Below are 17586 nucleotides of genomic sequence, written 5' to 3' on the forward strand. Positions count from 1 at the left end.
CACTTTGTATTTCAGTTGAATATATTCTGACAATGGCACTTTCATTTGTGAATGATAACAATTTAGATAAAGTGACAATAGGTATAGTTGAGTACAGATTTTCAGCAGTCCTTTCACCTCTGCTTCATGTTCTGTGCCCAACAGTAATCGTTTGTCAGAGCTGATTACATCAAAAATGCCACAGCACTAATGCCATGACAGCCTCTGAGCACTTCTCTCAAACCTCAAAAAACATTTCTTCTCAGCCTTTCTAAACTCACTAATGTGCTCTTTTTTTTTGTTCTCTGGCGTCGGTGTTTGAGCTTTACTGTTCAGAATAATGTATGTGCCAACTTTGACATCGGAAACTTTTTATTTTTATTTTCAGTGGTTGAAGGAGAAAAAGCCTTTTTAAAGTCACCTAAAATCTGATTCAGCTCATATGCATACAGAATGATTGTGTGACATTGTGATGGAGAAAAACCTGACACCCTGAACTACTCTATGACTACAATAGATTACTCTGTGAACTATTTAAATAAATCAAAGAAGAATTTGTTTATCATTACTTCTTTCATTATTGTTTGTTTCTTGTTTAAAGTTTATGAAATATGAGCAGAACATGTGACTGTGATTAAGTCCACTTTAAATTATGCCGTAATATAAAATATGTAATATGTAGGTGCAATTTAATTCCAAATCACTCTTAAAGTACAAGCAACCATAACAGGATTTAAATGATACAAATATTGCCTAAAAATATTTTCATTTTGTAAATCACGACTGCTGAGTGTCACATTGATTGATTAGTGACAACAATGACATAATTAAATGGCCACTTGTAAAGATTTTTAATCAATCGCACAGCCAGATGAGGCGTTATGTGTGGATAGAGATGCAATGATGAACTTCACATTATCAGAATTCCTCCTGATAATGACCGACAACTGTCACTGCTCAGTTTAACTGTAACCAAATCCAGACCACCTCACCCACCTCTTCCTACTAGGATGCACATGATTTACATCCCGGTGGACCTGCAATTAAACATAACTTATATTACAAACCAAAACATGCACAAACAACTCTAAACTAGTTCTAAAAGAAAAAAAAAAAAAACCTTCACGAAGACACACATCTATCAGGAAATACTTCTAGCTGGCTGAACGGTCAGTGGGCCCCGCTGTGTTTTTTAAGGCCCTCTCTGAGGCTCTCGCTGTCGGGGAGATGTGAGAAGCAGAGGGAGGATTCCAAGGAGGACGTCAGATGAAAGAGCTGAAGCCCTTCAGGAGTCCTTGCACCTCATCAAGCTTTCCAAAGGCTGAAGCTTCTATTTCTATCTTCTTAAAGCTAAAAAAAAAAAAATCCCTGCTCTACGCTGGAAATTGCACCAGCACATGGTATGTCAGAGTGTTTTTTTCCCCCCTGCGATGCATTTGCATACACATGTCAATTGTTAAGAATCAGGAGGTCCTTGTGTTTCATCAGCTGTGTTCTTCAAGCCTCTCAGAAGCTCTTCAGAGTGGGACGGATGTGTCTGAGGATGCTGAAACCCTCCACACATGATGCAGCTCCTCTATCTCTGCCTGTCGATTCTCTGTAACTCCTTTCCTTTTGCTCTCCTGCATGTCTGACTTACGGGAGCAGCGGCAAAGAGAGTTTGGAGTGGAGGAAGGCGGCATCAAGGTTACATAGCCTTCTTGGGAGCTGAAAGAGGAGAACGCATCAAACAGAAAAGGACCCGCTGAGGTAACTGCCCCTCTTTCTCTCTTTTGTCCTCATTTCCTGCCTGTCTCAGTCTCACCATAGGAGTTCAGGCAACAGGTCAGCACATTTATCATCAGCAGACTTAAGACCCTGTTTTAACTAGCAGCCGTGTAAATACAAAGAGCTGCATAGGCTTTATGGTTTCCCCCTCCTAAGCCTCAACTCAGGCTCCTCTCCAAACCACAGCAATTAGAGAGGAATTAGATGAGACCGCGGCCGTAAATTTGGCAACAAATTTTTCTTCGTGCACAAAGCTCCTCACAGCATTTCCAACCACGACACACATAGCCAGAGCCGGTCTTGGCTCTGTGCTGATCGTCATTGACTCTCGTGTGACGCCACAACAAGGAATCTCCAATCCGCCTTCATTTCATTGATGTTTTAGTTGACCTCAATTACCGAGTGACTGCATCCCGCTGTTCCACCAGTCAAAACACTGCCTTTCTTCAGGAAATATTTTCTCAGCACCATAATTGCTTCCATCTGTAGCTAGACTGTGGCAACACTAGCTATGTCATTACAGCTGAGTGAGTTCACAGCAAAAACGGGTGGCGAACGTGTATATATGAGCCTGCAAGAGCTGGTATGTCACGTCGAATGTAAGTGTGCCTTCTTCGTTTTTTTTTTTTATCAGCAGAGAGGAAACAGATATTTGAGATGAGAAAAGAGCTGGAAGGAGGAGAGAATGTGATAAAGCTGGACCTCCCTGCAAATAAGCAACGCACACCCCGACATATCGCCTGCGATTCCCATTTGATGTTTAGTTTAGCAGTGTTGACTTCCACTGATGAGCTGTCTGTGCGAACACATTTTGAGTTGATCCCCCAAAAGGCTTGCAAACAGCAAAATATAGCGAAGGAATTTAACTTCCTTGTGCTGAAAGATCTTCGCACTTGGCATTTCTCAAACCGCTTCGGGGTCCCAACAACAGGAATCTTTCCTCATGAATTAACAGACACTCGTTGCAAATTAAAAAAAAAAAAGAGTGACATTGGTGGTTTGACAGACTGTTTAGCCGGTGTTTATACTGCACCTGATTGGCCTGTCAGCACAGGTCACAACCTGGAAAAAGCAGAGCCAGCCCATCGACGCATTGTGATAACTCGCCACAAGTGAAGCTGACATCCTACACTGTCTGTTGGCGCTCAAACCCAATCTGACTCATTACACTGTTTACCCAAAAGGCTTGTGTTACTTGTCACATGCATGTTCACACGTACTGCAATCACTCTCTCTCTCTCTCTCTCTCACACGCTCTCTCACATTCACAACCACCCACCCACACACACACACACACACACACACACACACACACACACACACACACACACACACACACACACACACACACACACACACACACACACACACACACACACACACACACACACACACACACACACACTTCAGCAGTTCAGGGTTAGTTTGGTGTTTTCTGTCAGCAGAGTATACGCTGCTCAAACATCATTAAAACTAAATCCAGCACAAATCCAGCTGCAGTTTGTCACGCTGGCTGAGATGTCCACTGTGGAGAGCGTACTAATTTAGAGAGCACACAACTGCTCACCCACGGAAATTAATGGCTCTATTTTCCTGCAAGCAGTGCTCTAGGTGCTCAGCACAAATGGGTGTGACCAACTAATTTGTCCAATTTGCAAGATGCAAACATAGTTCTGGCACAGCGATGACCCACACAGAAGAAAAAAAGAAAAAGCTCGAGAATAAATTTAAACCGCATCAGGAGCATAAATACAAGATCAGCAGTTGGAGTCACCCAACGTTCTCTCAGATGTGTTCTTATTATTCAAGAATAAGTCAAATGTGCTCAAACCTTATTGACAAAAAAACAAAAGGTTCTAAAGACAATGTAACTACCATTCATTAATTATTTTATTTAATTAATTATAGTGCTGTTGGATCTTTCACATTGCTATCATTATACAGCCAGTCCCAGCAACACAATTTTCAGTTTTTCTACTCTGTAGATCAAAGTAATTTATTTGAAATAAAACATGCGTTTCAAATGCAGATTTTTGCTTTAGTTTGGACATATTCACATTTCCAGATCAATTAAATGATGTACAGTCCACAGCAGACTCATCTGTATCCAACACCTTTCTAAGGGAGTAACAGACAAGCTGCACAAGCTGATATATGGTCAGGTGTGTGTTATTTCATTATAATTCAATTCAGAGGGAGCAGATAAAAGGTCAATTCTCTCAATAGGAAGTCCAAAAATCTGTCACTATCAGTGAAGCAAGCTATTGTAAGGCTGAATAAAAGAACATCAGTGAGAGAGAACAAGAGAGAGAGAGAGTGAGGGAGGGAGGGAGGGAGGAAGAGAAACATTATGCATGGCCAAATCTATCTTTTAGGTCCATTCTAAACAAGAAATATTGCACTAATGAGCGCTGTAATTCTGAAAAAAAAAAAAAAAAAAATCTCTTTTTCCTCTACACTTCAGCTATTGTGCTGAGACCTGTCATCTCCAGCAGTCAGCAGTAGTTTGATGGATCAGAGGGGCTGATGAGACTGAGTACGGGGTGATGGTGGAGAACTTTGTCATTTGGTGCGATCAGAACCATCTGCAGCTCAGTGTCACAAAGGCCAAGGAGAAACAGAGTGTCTGTGTCTCCTGTCTCTGTCCAGAGGTCCAGTGTAGACATTGTGGAGGACTATAGATATTTGGGGATTCATACTGACTGTAAACTGGACTGGGTGAGGAACTCTGAAGCCTTGGACAAGATGGGTGAAAGCTGTCTTTTTAGTTGGGGCCACTGATGTTCTTCAACACGTGAACACGCTGAAGGTGTTCTGTAGTCTGTGGTGTGGAGAGCTCTCCTCTATGCTGCTGAATGCTGGGACAGCAGGCTGAGGGCGGTCGACACCAACAGGCTCAACAACCTCCTCAGAAAGGCCATCAGAACGGTGCGGGTGGAGAGGGACTCTGTACAGGTGGTCTCAGAGAGGAGGATCTGGTCCGAACTGTGGTCCATCCTGAACAATGACTTTCTGTTAATCTCATAAATAAATGACTACACTTGCAGGCGCATCTACATCACTTCATTTAACCCTTGATGCTGGATGTAGCCTGGTTTGTAATACTGACGATGGAGTGCCTGTTTGAGAGGCATGTTCTCTCTCATTGGTGAGTCTGCTCCACCGCACATCATCTGAATTAGATGCTGTGCTTAGAAAGCTCTGCTTTGATCAAAACAGGTTTTAAGAAACAGCATGCCTCCACATACCAACATTAGGAGTGTGTGTGGAGTGATTTTTGCCTGTAATAAATGCACCAAGAGCCATGCTTAACCGCAAGCCAATACCCGTTTCCTCACACTTCCCCATTATGAAACTGATCCCACACTGTCGTCCTCTATCACTGCAGGGAGGCATTTCTTTAGTGACAGCATGCAGAACATTATCCCCATATCAATGCCTGTTTTGACAAATGAGGGGGGAAAAACAAAATGATGCAATCTATTAATGTGGATAATTATATGAGCTAAAGATATGATCCTGATACATGAAAAGAAAAAGATCAGAGACTTGAGAGGCAGCCGGTTTACATCATCTGGGCAGAGCTACAGCTTGGCCACGAGCCTGCTATGGGGGCAGTGACACTGTGTGACACAGCAGAGGCCCGGTGGCACTCTCAGCCCATTTGTCACACCAGCCCTGCCATGAAAACAGAAGCTCCTCTCCATTTCCAGCACCTTTCCCTGTTCTCAAAGCTTTCATTCACCCTCATCCACATCTTTTCTCAGTTTCCTTTGTGATTCCATCATCAGCACCCTTTGCCCTTCTCTCTCCTCCTGTGAAGTGTGTCCTCTTGCCGTCCTCTATTCCCGCCACTGTTCTTCTTCTCTCTATTCGCCCTCATGACTCCAAACCTTGATCCCCTAAACTGTTTCACACTTTCCATTCTCAAAGTTTGCCTCCTTATGATCTCTCAATGCCTTGCCCATTCTTTTTGCTCGACTCCGCTCCTTGATCTGATTTACCCAGCCTCTCCTCTCCCCACCAACCATCTTCACAGCACAATTCCCTTCCCCTCGCAGAATCACCCTTGAAATCTATGCGACTGCCATCAGCCCCAGAAGTGATGAAAATCGATTCTCCTTCCAGCAACTGCTTCTCTCTGGTTAAGGAGAAAAGGGAGGCAGTTAGCTGAGCTCTAAGTAAGATCATCCATCCATCTCCCTTTCAGGTCTGATGACACCGCTGCTCCGGACTCACTGTGGCACCGACTGAGACTGACGAGAGACGAGGTAGAGGCCCGACAACAAAGTAGCAGTGAAGGAATGACTCCAGCACAGCAAATGATGTGCAAAATACAAAATTAGTGTAATTTCCCTCAAAGAGCAGCATATAACCAACGAAACCCCAAGGGGACTGGCTCAGCCAATTTACAAAAAAACAAATATAAACATAGTTTCTCACTTACTCAACCTCTGGCAGAATCTAACCATGCAGACATTTTTGGTTTGATTTAAAATTCAGTCTCACTTCTGAGTCTTATATTTGTACAGACAAACATCTTAAAAATAGGTTCACATCCAAATAAAAAGAAGTGAAATGTGGTTTGTTGTCTGAAGCTACTTTGTAATAATGCATTGTTTTTTGTTTTATAATACTACATCTCGTTGTCAACTAATGACTATGAAAGACTACAATCCCTGGAACTCAATGTAGCAACATGTTATGAGACTGTCGGTGAGAAATGTCAGTGACTGAAAGAGGACAAACAGCTAATTTGCTTGCAAGGTTCCACTGTTGTGTTATTTGGTCACCTGTTTTTCTTACTGGATTCAATAAAACAGCACCAGGCTTTCAAGACAAGATATGAAAAATATAAATGTCAATATACAGAGAGTATTGCTTTTTCCTTTTTTTCATCCCATTAATCGTTGTATCTCCTTGACATTGTTTTAATGTTTAACTTTAATTCTATTAAACTCCATTAAACTTAAAACAAAGTTTCTGTGAGCCAATTACTTGCTGAATATCTTAGCTTCACAGTAGCTGTCATGCATTTATGACTCTTAATAAACTCATAACAGCTTAACTTTCTTAAACATATCTGCTGCTGTCTGCATGTCGATGGTTTATGTCTGCTCTCATTTGTTCGTGGATTCATTTCGTGTGAGAACAGTTGTTACAAATTTAGCATCACTGCCATCCCCTTGTGCAGTCGTGCATACGAGTGCTTACAGAAGAAACTAACATATTTTAATAATTACTGTCTGACTCAATCAGAACAAAATAATGAACTTGATGCAGCATCAGTTGAGGTTTATGAGTAAATCCGTCATCAGACTGACCCGCGCTGTGCCGACAGTTCAGCTCATGTGACACAGCACAACACTACAATAATGTGCTCATTAGCAGGACATGCACATGAGGCAGAGGCAGCTGAAAGTACTGCACAGTTACTCTTTAAATTAACCAGTTACTTTTCTTTTCAGCAACAAGTAAAGCAACATCCATACTTTTCAATGAAATAATTGTAATCAGGCACTGATTTTCAATAACTTGCACAACAAACATAATTAATGAGAATTCGTCTGACCATCGACGTAAACGATCCAGCAGTAGTTTTGTTTAAAATTTTGAAAGTTATTAACATAGTATTTCCTAGGATGGTTGAATTTTACTGTGGCTGCAGGTAGGAGAGGAAAAGAAACCTGACATGCAGCCACAGAAAGTGACTCCTCTTCAAGGCAAGGAGGGCGTGAAGGGAGAGTGAAAATGAGTTTTCTGAATTTCCCCAAAGAGAGATAGATAGGCCAGACCATATCTCACCTCTCATCTGCCGGGTCGCGATACAGACAGGTGGAATGAGTCCAATATAGAGATATGAAATATTCAGCAACAAAAAGCCTTCCGTCTGCTCCCCCAATCCAAAATCCCAGAAGAGTTTGTGTTCAAGCAAGCATCTGTGTGTGTTTGTAAGCACACAGATGTACAGTCTCCGCTATACATAACGAATTGAAGGCAGATGAAGAAAGATTCATAGGGAAATGCCGATAGACCCACATAGAGCAATAGTGCAGGCAGTTTCAAAGTCTTAACAGTGTTAGTGACAGTTTGTCATAACAAGTCCATTGAAGCTGCTCTTTCTGTCTTCCTTTGACTGAATATTGTGTTTGCAGAAGGCTGAGAGAATTTTCGTCTCACAGAACGACAAAGAGGGATGGATTCAGCATAAAGTGGGGACAAGTAACTTGGAGGATAACATCAATATTAGAGACAATGAAAGTGTCAGATAAAAAAAAGAGATATGATGAAATGATAGGCTGTGACACCAAGTTCATCACAATATCTGAGACAAAGTGCTGTCTAAGTGTTGGTGGCAGGCATCAGATGGATGCTGGCTCACGTTCCCGGCATGCCAGCCCAGCAGCTTGTGCTCATCCAGCGACAACAGAGCTCACCTCTGTCAACAGAGCTCAGCTGGGGCATATTTCACCACGGGATCAAGACCAAACATGCCTCATAGCGCAGAAATTCCTCAAAGCCAAAGCCAGGGAGCAGGAACAGCACATCTTTATTTGACACTGCTCCAATACCAACAGATCCCAGAGTGTTGTGTGCTCGCATCTCTGTTTATCAGAGCTATTTAGTTCGGAAAAAAATCTCAAAATTGACACTGTCATTTAGATTTCAATGCAGCCTACTGAAACATTCCCATCAATTCAAATACTCAAAATGAATTTTGTAATTTGGACATTACAACACACCTTACGAAACTCGTTTATCAAGTTACTTCATTCTGTTAAAGGTGCTGTAGGCAGGATTCCGTATCTCCGCCATCTTGCTTAGGGTTACCTAAGCAGGATGGTGATTTGACCCATCTAAGATGGCGATTTGAAACCCAGCACAGCCAATCCTGTCCTGTTTTCTCCGACATCACACCCTTAAGCAAGTTAAGCCCCTCCCACAAGAACGTGCGACGAACGCCCCTCGACCAATCACGGTTAGAGCCTCAGGGGCTCTTCTGATTGGTCAAAGATACCTGGAGCGGTCGAGATTTCTTTTCAGCTCAGAACAGAGACAGATGGAAACGCTGCGCCCTTGCGGTAGTGCAATTATGCTGCACTCCTAAAGGATTATCAATGGATACTCTAACATTTAATCCAAAGAAAACACAGAAAAATTAGCATTGATTAGCAAAATCCTGCCTACAGCAGCTTTAAGGAAGGGAATTGTTATCCAGTGAAATCAAAGTCACAGTTTGATTTAAATGGGGGCAGCAGAGAGAGAATCCTAACCATTCCTGTGAGGAATTTGGATGTTCTCCCCACAAATGCATAGGTTTTGTTTAGGCACTAAATTGGAATATCTGAATAGGAGTAAAATCTGGTTTGACTGTCTGTCTGTACATACTGCATGTTAACCGTGTGATGGACTGGCAGCTTGTTGTACTGCAAATTATAGTCAGCTGGACTTGCTTCGAACCTACCATGACTTCAACATAAGACTCTACAGAAAAGATGTGTATTATTCACAATAACCAGTAAAATTTAACAAGGAGAACTTCAAAGATGCGTTTACAGCAAGCAGGTATGGTCTGATTTAAATGAATCCTGATGCATTCGCTCTTTTGCTTGAGCCCATTTACAGGAGTGTGCATGCTGCTGTCAGGGCCCTGGTGTGTACCAACGATGCTGACTGAAATGTGGATCCGTCTAAACTCTGATGAGGTTTGATTGAAGTCGAACCCAGCACGGACCAAAAACATCCAAGCAAAACAAACACATGGATCTGATCTCCGTTGGAGTCGGTGTATGAAACACAGGAATGCTTTTCCTTGTTTTTATCCATTAAATAAGCAGATATTTTGCTCTCAGATACTAAAACAACAACAACACCTCAGTAATGCCATGATTGCATTCAGTCCAGATCAGTGTTGTTGTGCAAGCGTGAGCTCAAAGCCAGCAACTCAGCCTCAAGTTTTACAATGAGACCGGGATCGCTAGAGACCTGTGAAACACATACCAGACTTTAGCTGCGTCTGTGGAGTCTAAAAGACAAATCTAACTTTTTAAGGTTCAAAAGTCATGATTGTAAGAGTTCATTGTGTTGGAAACTTGCTGTCAGTTAGAATACACTAAAAAAATAAATGAACTCGACTTTTGTATAGAAGAAAGAGTATCTTTTAAAAACCACAATTATCTGTGTATTTGCATCTTTTTTATTCTATTGAGCAAAATTGAATAAAACGAATCTCACAGTATTCCAAGCGTATTGCTCATCATTAATTTAATCCTTAATTTATTGTATTCTGGGTTTTTTCACTATATATATTACCTAACGATACAAAAGATGTGTGTGTGTGTGTGTGTGTGTGTGTGTGTCTGTGTTTTTGTGGCTTCGTTAATTATTTCTCTTTCTCAATCTAAATGCTTTTTGGTGCCACAAGGTGAAATGATGCTTCAGTGCATACATGACTCACGGTTCAGCTCATTCCTTCATCTTTTTAAAAGCATTTGATTTTGTCTGAAGTAACACCAAATATAACGGTCAAATTACAATTGAATTTAGAAAGTCAACAATATTTTACCCAAACTTGAGAGTAGGCAACTGTTTGTTGGTTTTAAATCAACTTGATGACAGTCCAAGTTTCAAATTACAAGAATACATTAAAATACAAAAATCATGAATAATTATGAATATAAAGAGTGGCCACAAATACTAATGTGGCTTTATTGATTATAGACAGTAATTAATTAGTAAAGTTCTTCATTTAGGCTATTGATCGTAGTCCTCTTAGATATAACAATATGTGGTGTTTTGGATTGTATCACAGCTGGATAACCTTTGTGATTACAACTTTACAATCACTGTGACCCTGGGACGTTTCACCAGACCAGCACATATAATATATATGACAATCCAAGACTGCAGCTTGTAAAAAAAAAAAAAAACCCACTCCATTAGCTAATTGAGCATTTGCAATTACGCTCATTTCTCAGGCTGCAGCAGTAGCAAAATAATGATCATGAGGCTTCTTAATTAAACACGTCTGTATTTGCTGAAGAATAGTTGTTGCTTCGTATAAACAGACAGAATTAAATTCATCCCACATTTTCGTGTAGTTTATGATGATGATTTTGTAGAAACACACACACACACTCTCCAAAAAAACTCAAATAACAACTCAGGATGGATTCATATGTGATCCGTTTTAATATAACGCAGTCTGAGTTGGACTGCGGTTATCTTTGTGGGAGTAGAACTAAACAGTTTGATTAAGGCCCCCCTCATATGGAAAGATGCTACACATGGCCTCAGCGAAGACAAATAACTAGATTAACTTTGCCGTGCATAGAGTGAGCATCATCCATCAATTACCGAGCCCGTCCCCCGTGGTTTGGCGGTCAGAGGACATGAAGTGAAAGAGCAGCATCAAACAGAGCGCCCATCTGAAACAGGATTAGAGTTGTACGGGGGTTCTGATTATGCAATATTTATCTGTTCTTTCTCAGGGAGCACGGCACATGAACTTGGGGAACTTTCAGAAGCAAAGGATTAATTTGCACGCACTGGAATTAGCGCTCAGATCAAAGCGAGGGGGTGTCATGGGAGTATCCAAAAACCACTGTGTATCTAGAATAAAGATTTTGCTTTGCTGGTTACCATATCTATTTTCATAATGATATGGAGAGAGGAAAAAAGGAGACATCAAGGGAGATTCAAGCTGGAGCTGAATGTAATTAACCACTTGTATATGGGATGAAACCTACCAGACCAAAGCAAAGATAGCATTCCAGTAAGGACAGAGTAAACAGAAAAAAGAACAAAGGTAGCCTAAACATACACAGAGATCTTCTGGCTTGCTCTGAGACAAAGTGAGACTTGCAGACTGTCTTAAGGTTGGATTTTGGTGGGTTAGTCATGGGGAAAGTGAGAAGGATTGGGACTTGTCTCTGTGTTTATTTGTGGATTTCCTCTGTATAAACTGAAACTACCAGGCTCTTCGTCTGTTTTACTGTAGTATTGTTTACCCTGAAGACACAACAGTTATGTAAGGGTCTGGGCAAAGACAAGATAAGTATTTGCTTTCACACTTATTTTCAAATATACACACACGCACGTGCAAATGCAAACATGAATGCGGAATCACGCAAGTGCGCACACACACACACACACGCGCGCGCGCGCGCGCACAGAATGATGTTTCTTACCATCACAGTCACCCAAGTGGGCCACGTTTCCTTGTTCAACATCTTGCTCAAACGGCAGTCTGCAGAGGAGAGGAGACACAGTCATTAATCAGGAGACACAGAGGCGCCGCAACTCGGCCACTGACACCCAGCACAGATTCACTCTGATAGAGGAAAACTATCTCAGTGGTAAAACTGAAGACAAATCTCAGTGGAACATATATCTCTGCAAACTCTTTCACCTCTTAGAATGAAGGAGTAATATTTTTTCTGCTGTATTTTTTTTTTTTATTAAGTGAGGACAAAATATATGTTATAATTAAATATAGCTAATTGTAATTTAAACATAGCATTCACATCTGTGTTCCTGTGATAATTTACTGTGCATGTGTTCTCATATCAAATTAGTCTTATGTGTACTCGTGTGGATTAGTTATGTGGAGTCGTGAGAGGAATTAACTTTCACACACTAAAATGCAACTTAAAAGTTGCACAGCTATGATATCAGGTTGTCAGAATTTTTTGGTTAAGCTTATTGAATAAGAGTCAAAATTCAGCATGCCAATGCATAAATTGCAACTTTAATGGTGTCTCGTTATGAGTGCATATCGATTATGAATATGTAGACACATAAACTATATTCATGGCTGTGTGATCACAAGAAGGCCTCCCGTCTTTTAAGGTGCGATAACCTACATCCGGGAGCACTAAAAATATCATCATGTGCCCTTCAAACGTTTGTTCTGGATTACTTATAAAGTTGCTCCTACAAAACTCACAAGACACCTGAAGAATTTTTAAAGCAAAGCTATGAGCAGAGACAACCGAAAGCTAAACTGTGAATTTGACTGGAATTATGTGCATCTCTTGTTAATGTTGCTTGAAGAAAAGAGTCACTTACAAAATATTTTACAATTGCTAAACCTTTGTTTTATAATTAATATGTTGCTGTTAAGTCAATGAAAAACGTTACTACCCTTACAAAAACAACAACAAAAAACCCCGGAATAAGACCCCAACCTCTACTTAATTTCCAGCATTTTGGAAATCACGACATATCGGATTTCTACAACTCATTTCCCATATGGACAACAGGGAGGCATGAAACACCCCGCAGACAATAACATATGATGAAGTGAGAAAGCGGAGAGGAAATGAGAACAGCTCACAGGCCAGGTGCTCACCAAGAAAAACACAACTGCTTTTAGTTATGGCTTGTGTCAGGGAAAAACGGCAACAAGTTAAAATCGACAGATTGACTACGTCTGTGTAGGCGTGTGCGAGCGCACAAATGTATTTGCCTGCAAGTTTTATTTGGTATGGACTACGATTCTGACAGTGTTTTCAAAAAGTGTCAGATTTTTTCTTTGGCTTTTTTTTCACTTGTTAATTACAAGATAAATCCACATCATGAAAGTAAAACACCTGATGCGGCGACTGCATAGACCAGAGCACAATATGAGGATGAATAAATAATGAACTCAACAGCATCGTTGTGATATCAGTGACTTCGATATCAGAAAGCAGTGGACAGAGCAATAAGAATTCCAGCCATGACTCACAATAATAGTGGCCATTATGTGCCTTGAAAGCTTTCCACACTGGCAAAAGCGCTTTCTACTCTAATGCTGAGAATCAGACCGAACATATGGGATTCACATTCACTTTCTTGGTCAGGGCTGGGCGAGAAGATTAACAACACACTCCTTACTCTGCTAAATATGAAGCAACAACCATGAAAACTAGAAACGGATGGGGGTGACTTTGCCTGTTTCCGTCCAAAGTTACCTTTCAAGCTCACTTTATAGCTGTACCACTTATCCTGTGCTTTACGATGTCAAGAAGAAGTGAATGAAAATCTGTAAATATCAAACTATCAGTTTAAAATGGCATATCTAGGAAATACAGCAAAACCGTATTGTGACAGTAATTTGTGAGTTGATTTTATTTGTTGAAAACAAATTGACAACATTAATCACGGAACCACTTATGTGCCTACATTCATAAAAATACACTGAAGATTTTTTAAAGCATTTCCCATCAGAGAACTTGATGTGGTTTGATGAATGCTTTTTACATAATTGAATTACAATCAGTGTCTACCAGTGACTAAAAAATTGTTCATTAGAGTTACTTGACTGGTTCCAAAAAAAAAAGAAACAAACTAGTTCCTTTCCTTTTTTAAATATGGTTTGTGTGTTGCTTGTCTCTCTTGCTCACAATGTCTCTTGAAAATGTGCCAGTAGTTGTAATGCTGCGAGCTGTCAGCACTGCGTGGGTCAGTTTAGCAATGGACTCACTAATCAAGCTCAGCTGAAGTTGTACCAAGTTTGTACCAAGTCAAACGGTTATGCAAACACATGTTTGAGTTACGCAGTGATTGTTAAAATATGTTTGCTTCAACTGAAAACATTCCATTGTGTGCACTGCCACAAAACTGGATGCAATGTTCGAAAGCGATGCAGAACTTGGCATAACACTTGCTCATGAAAAAGAAACGTATCTGTAAACAAATTAGAGCTGAGATACACGATCAGCATGTAGACAGCAGCAGACATGTCTTACAAAGGCAATCTGAGTTTCTGAAGAGTCATAAATGCAACACTACTGCTGTCAAACGCACTGCTTTGACTGGTTTGAGTTTATCGGTCGTTTTTAGCATCTGATATTTTCAAAAACATCCACTCTTGCCAAGGTGACCCACTATTCAGCAGTCATATATAACTCAGCTGTTGTTGTTCTACTTGTCATTTAGTCATTAATTTGTTTATTTCCAAAAGCTGGCAGAATGTTATCAATGGAAGTTAATTTTTATTCAAGGTGAAAATGATGTCAAACAGATGTCCAACCGTTTTCCCATGCAACAAAAGCAGTGAGTAACAAGCTCACAGAAACTTCATTTTCTGCATCAGTGTCAATGAAACATCAGTAATTGTTACGTTACAGTAATAGCATTACAGTAAAATGTTTATCATTTTATAGCAAGTTATTCAAAACACTGGTTATGATTAAAAAAGTAAAAAAAAAAAGGCTTTTCAAAAAATCTGGTCAACATATCTTAACAGTACAGGAAAGAGACTACTTTTTTGATGTTAAGATAGATACTCTGCGCTGCTTAACACTGAAACACTATGCACACACACACATTCCAGAAAAGCTGAAGTCACATCAAGAAATCAGTACACTCAAATATTTTACAATTAGTTAAAGGCTCCAGCAGCAGCAGAGCTAACATTTGTTCTTCTAATGCCTGAAAAACACTGAGACAAATGAGTCCAAGCACGCTGTGAACATACAGTGGCTGTCATCTTAATAAAGAATAATGTTTTGTGTTGCATTGGCTGCATCTCACACACTGTGGGTCATTTACTTGGTATACATTAGATTTGCCTCTGGGTCCAGGTGCTTGTTGGATATATATTTTTCACAAAGATCCCCTTATTTTTTTGCGCAGACTGTCAGGAACAGTGGCTCATTGTGTTATTGAGATTAAGGGGAGTACAGGTGGCAAGACTGTAAACTCAAGAAGTGTTTATTAATGTATATTTCACCATAGAATTGACCAATTATGCATGGATAGTTAGAGGGTGAGGACAACTATTAAAAAAGTGGGTTAAAAGTGATGGAGACTGTTTTAATAACAAATATGGAAAAATGACTTAAATGTGTTCCTCATGTCACTCCAAATGGTACATATGAACACATAAAGGACCTCAAATCTAAATTATTTTGTAGCAAACTTTGAAAATGATAGTGGGAATTATCATACTGGTGTTCCTCTTTCTGTGCTGGTAGGTACTTCTAAAGCAAATGAAATAAAGGAACTAGTTTAGGAGATCTGAAGAGTTGTTTATAGCATAACAAGATAAAATAGCTTCATTTTCACTGGCAAAATCTAATCAGACAATCACAGCCACACAATATGTGCTGCGCACAACTATAAAGCCAGACATAAAACTGTTTTTCCCTGCAGTAGAAAAACTATATTAACTGCTTTCATTAAAACTACAAATGTCCTTTTGCCAAGATATTGTCAGAACTATAGTCTCACATTATATAACACCAAATCCTGCATGCTTTTTGGGCAAGGCAACAGTTTGCAAAGAGAGGTCGCATGATTCTGCAAAGAGGAAATTCACTGTAACTGAATGCATCATCGATTGCTGAGTTGACCGCCCTTGGAAAATCAAATCAAGACCAACACAGAGGCCTTTAATAGTATAAGCAGGGAGCCTGAGGTGGTCCTTAAAGTCTGTGTTGTCTTTTCGGCTGGCATTACACCTGTGTTTGAAGGTCTAATTGAATCAGCAGCTTGACTAAGGAGATATTTGATTTAACTGGAGGGAGACAGCCACGACTGGAGGTGAACTGTAGAGGCAAACCACAGTGTGTCAGTAGCTCTCTTTCTCCCTCTCTCTCACGCACGCACGCACGCACACACACACACACACACACACACACACACACACACACACACACACACACACACACACACACACACACACACACACACACACACACACACACACACACACACACACACACACACACACACACACACACACACTCATGTGCACAGCCAGACATTTAACAGTCTGGTATATTTTCAGCACAGATAGCGCCATAAGACACAACAGAAAACCTCACTCAGTCACATACCCATACACCTACACAATGTTTTATGGCCACCATTTGGTAACAAGTAAAGTGGAAGAACACAGTGTTGTTGAGGTTCAGACATCTTGAATCGATAAGAGCAGGCTGTGTGACAGCTACTTAGAGGGCACAGATGTTACTAAGAGGCTCAAATAGTTGCAGACAGAACCAAGGACTTCCAGACCAGATAAATAATATATGGGCTGTCTCTACGGGTGGTCTGGAAACGTCGGCTGTCAAAATATAACCTTGAGAAGAATGAAAGAGGAAAGAATAAATCAAATCAAAGCAAAGTAGCATAAAAATATTGCTGAATCAAAGCAGGAGAACAGAGAAAAGCGATAAAACACCACCTGATACTTCAGATGGACATAAAAACTGATGAAAACAGACAAAGAGGAAGATGATGTGACAGCGCTGTGACAGATCAGGAACTAAATACTACATGAAGCAGGGCAGCGTTTGATCTTGAGATGTAGATCTGAATGGAAAGGTGTTGTACCTAGTCCCTGGTCTGAGGAATGAGCAGGTGCTTCCTCTGGTCCAGCCGCAGTAAGGATCCCTGGAAGCGATGCAGTTCCTACAATGAAAGCAGAAAGGTCATTTGATTGATTGACAACAAAGTCTCCTCACTTCGTCTTATGTTCCCCTTTTCAGGATTCAAATTTTGATTGATTGTGACAGCATTGTGAAGAGCTACACCACATATCTGACATATAACAGTAACAACAATTTTTTTGCTTTTCCTCCTAAATATTCTGTTCAATCATCAGTGCTTTGATTATTATTGTTCTGTTGTGTCAAACTGAGGCTCCACAGACAGTATAATCTGATATCAGTTGGGCTGGGACAGTCAAATGATTGAATGTTAACTTTTAAAAACTAACAATAACAAGATTTTTTCTATACTTCAAGTGCAAAATAATATGAGGACATCAAAAAAATACTGCAAGTTTTACAGCTTTCATACCAACATTGATGGTACAATTATGAACGTAACTTCATTTTGAAAGCT

At 40.3% G+C, this 17586-nt stretch overlaps 1 protein-coding gene across 1 annotated transcript in view; it reads right to left on the bottom strand.

The window, feature by feature from the left end:
- sema6bb (sema domain, transmembrane domain (TM), and cytoplasmic domain, (semaphorin) 6Bb) overlaps nucleotides 1–17586 on the bottom strand; it is a 134304-nt gene that overhangs the window by 14214 nt on the left and 102504 nt on the right. Inside the window, exons 16-17 of the mRNA XM_030083565.1 lie at nucleotides 17074–17151; nucleotides 11937–11995 (exon numbers count right to left, since the gene is read on the bottom strand). Of these exons, the coding sequence (XP_029939425.1) occupies nucleotides 11937–11995; nucleotides 17074–17151 (137 nt within the window). The remainder of the gene's footprint in view (nucleotides 1–11936; nucleotides 11996–17073; nucleotides 17152–17586) is intronic.

Source organism: Salarias fasciatus, chromosome 23 (genome assembly GCF_902148845.1).
Source record: "Salarias fasciatus chromosome 23, fSalaFa1.1, whole genome shotgun sequence".
NCBI lineage: Eukaryota > Metazoa > Chordata > Actinopteri > Blenniiformes > Blenniidae > Salarias > Salarias fasciatus.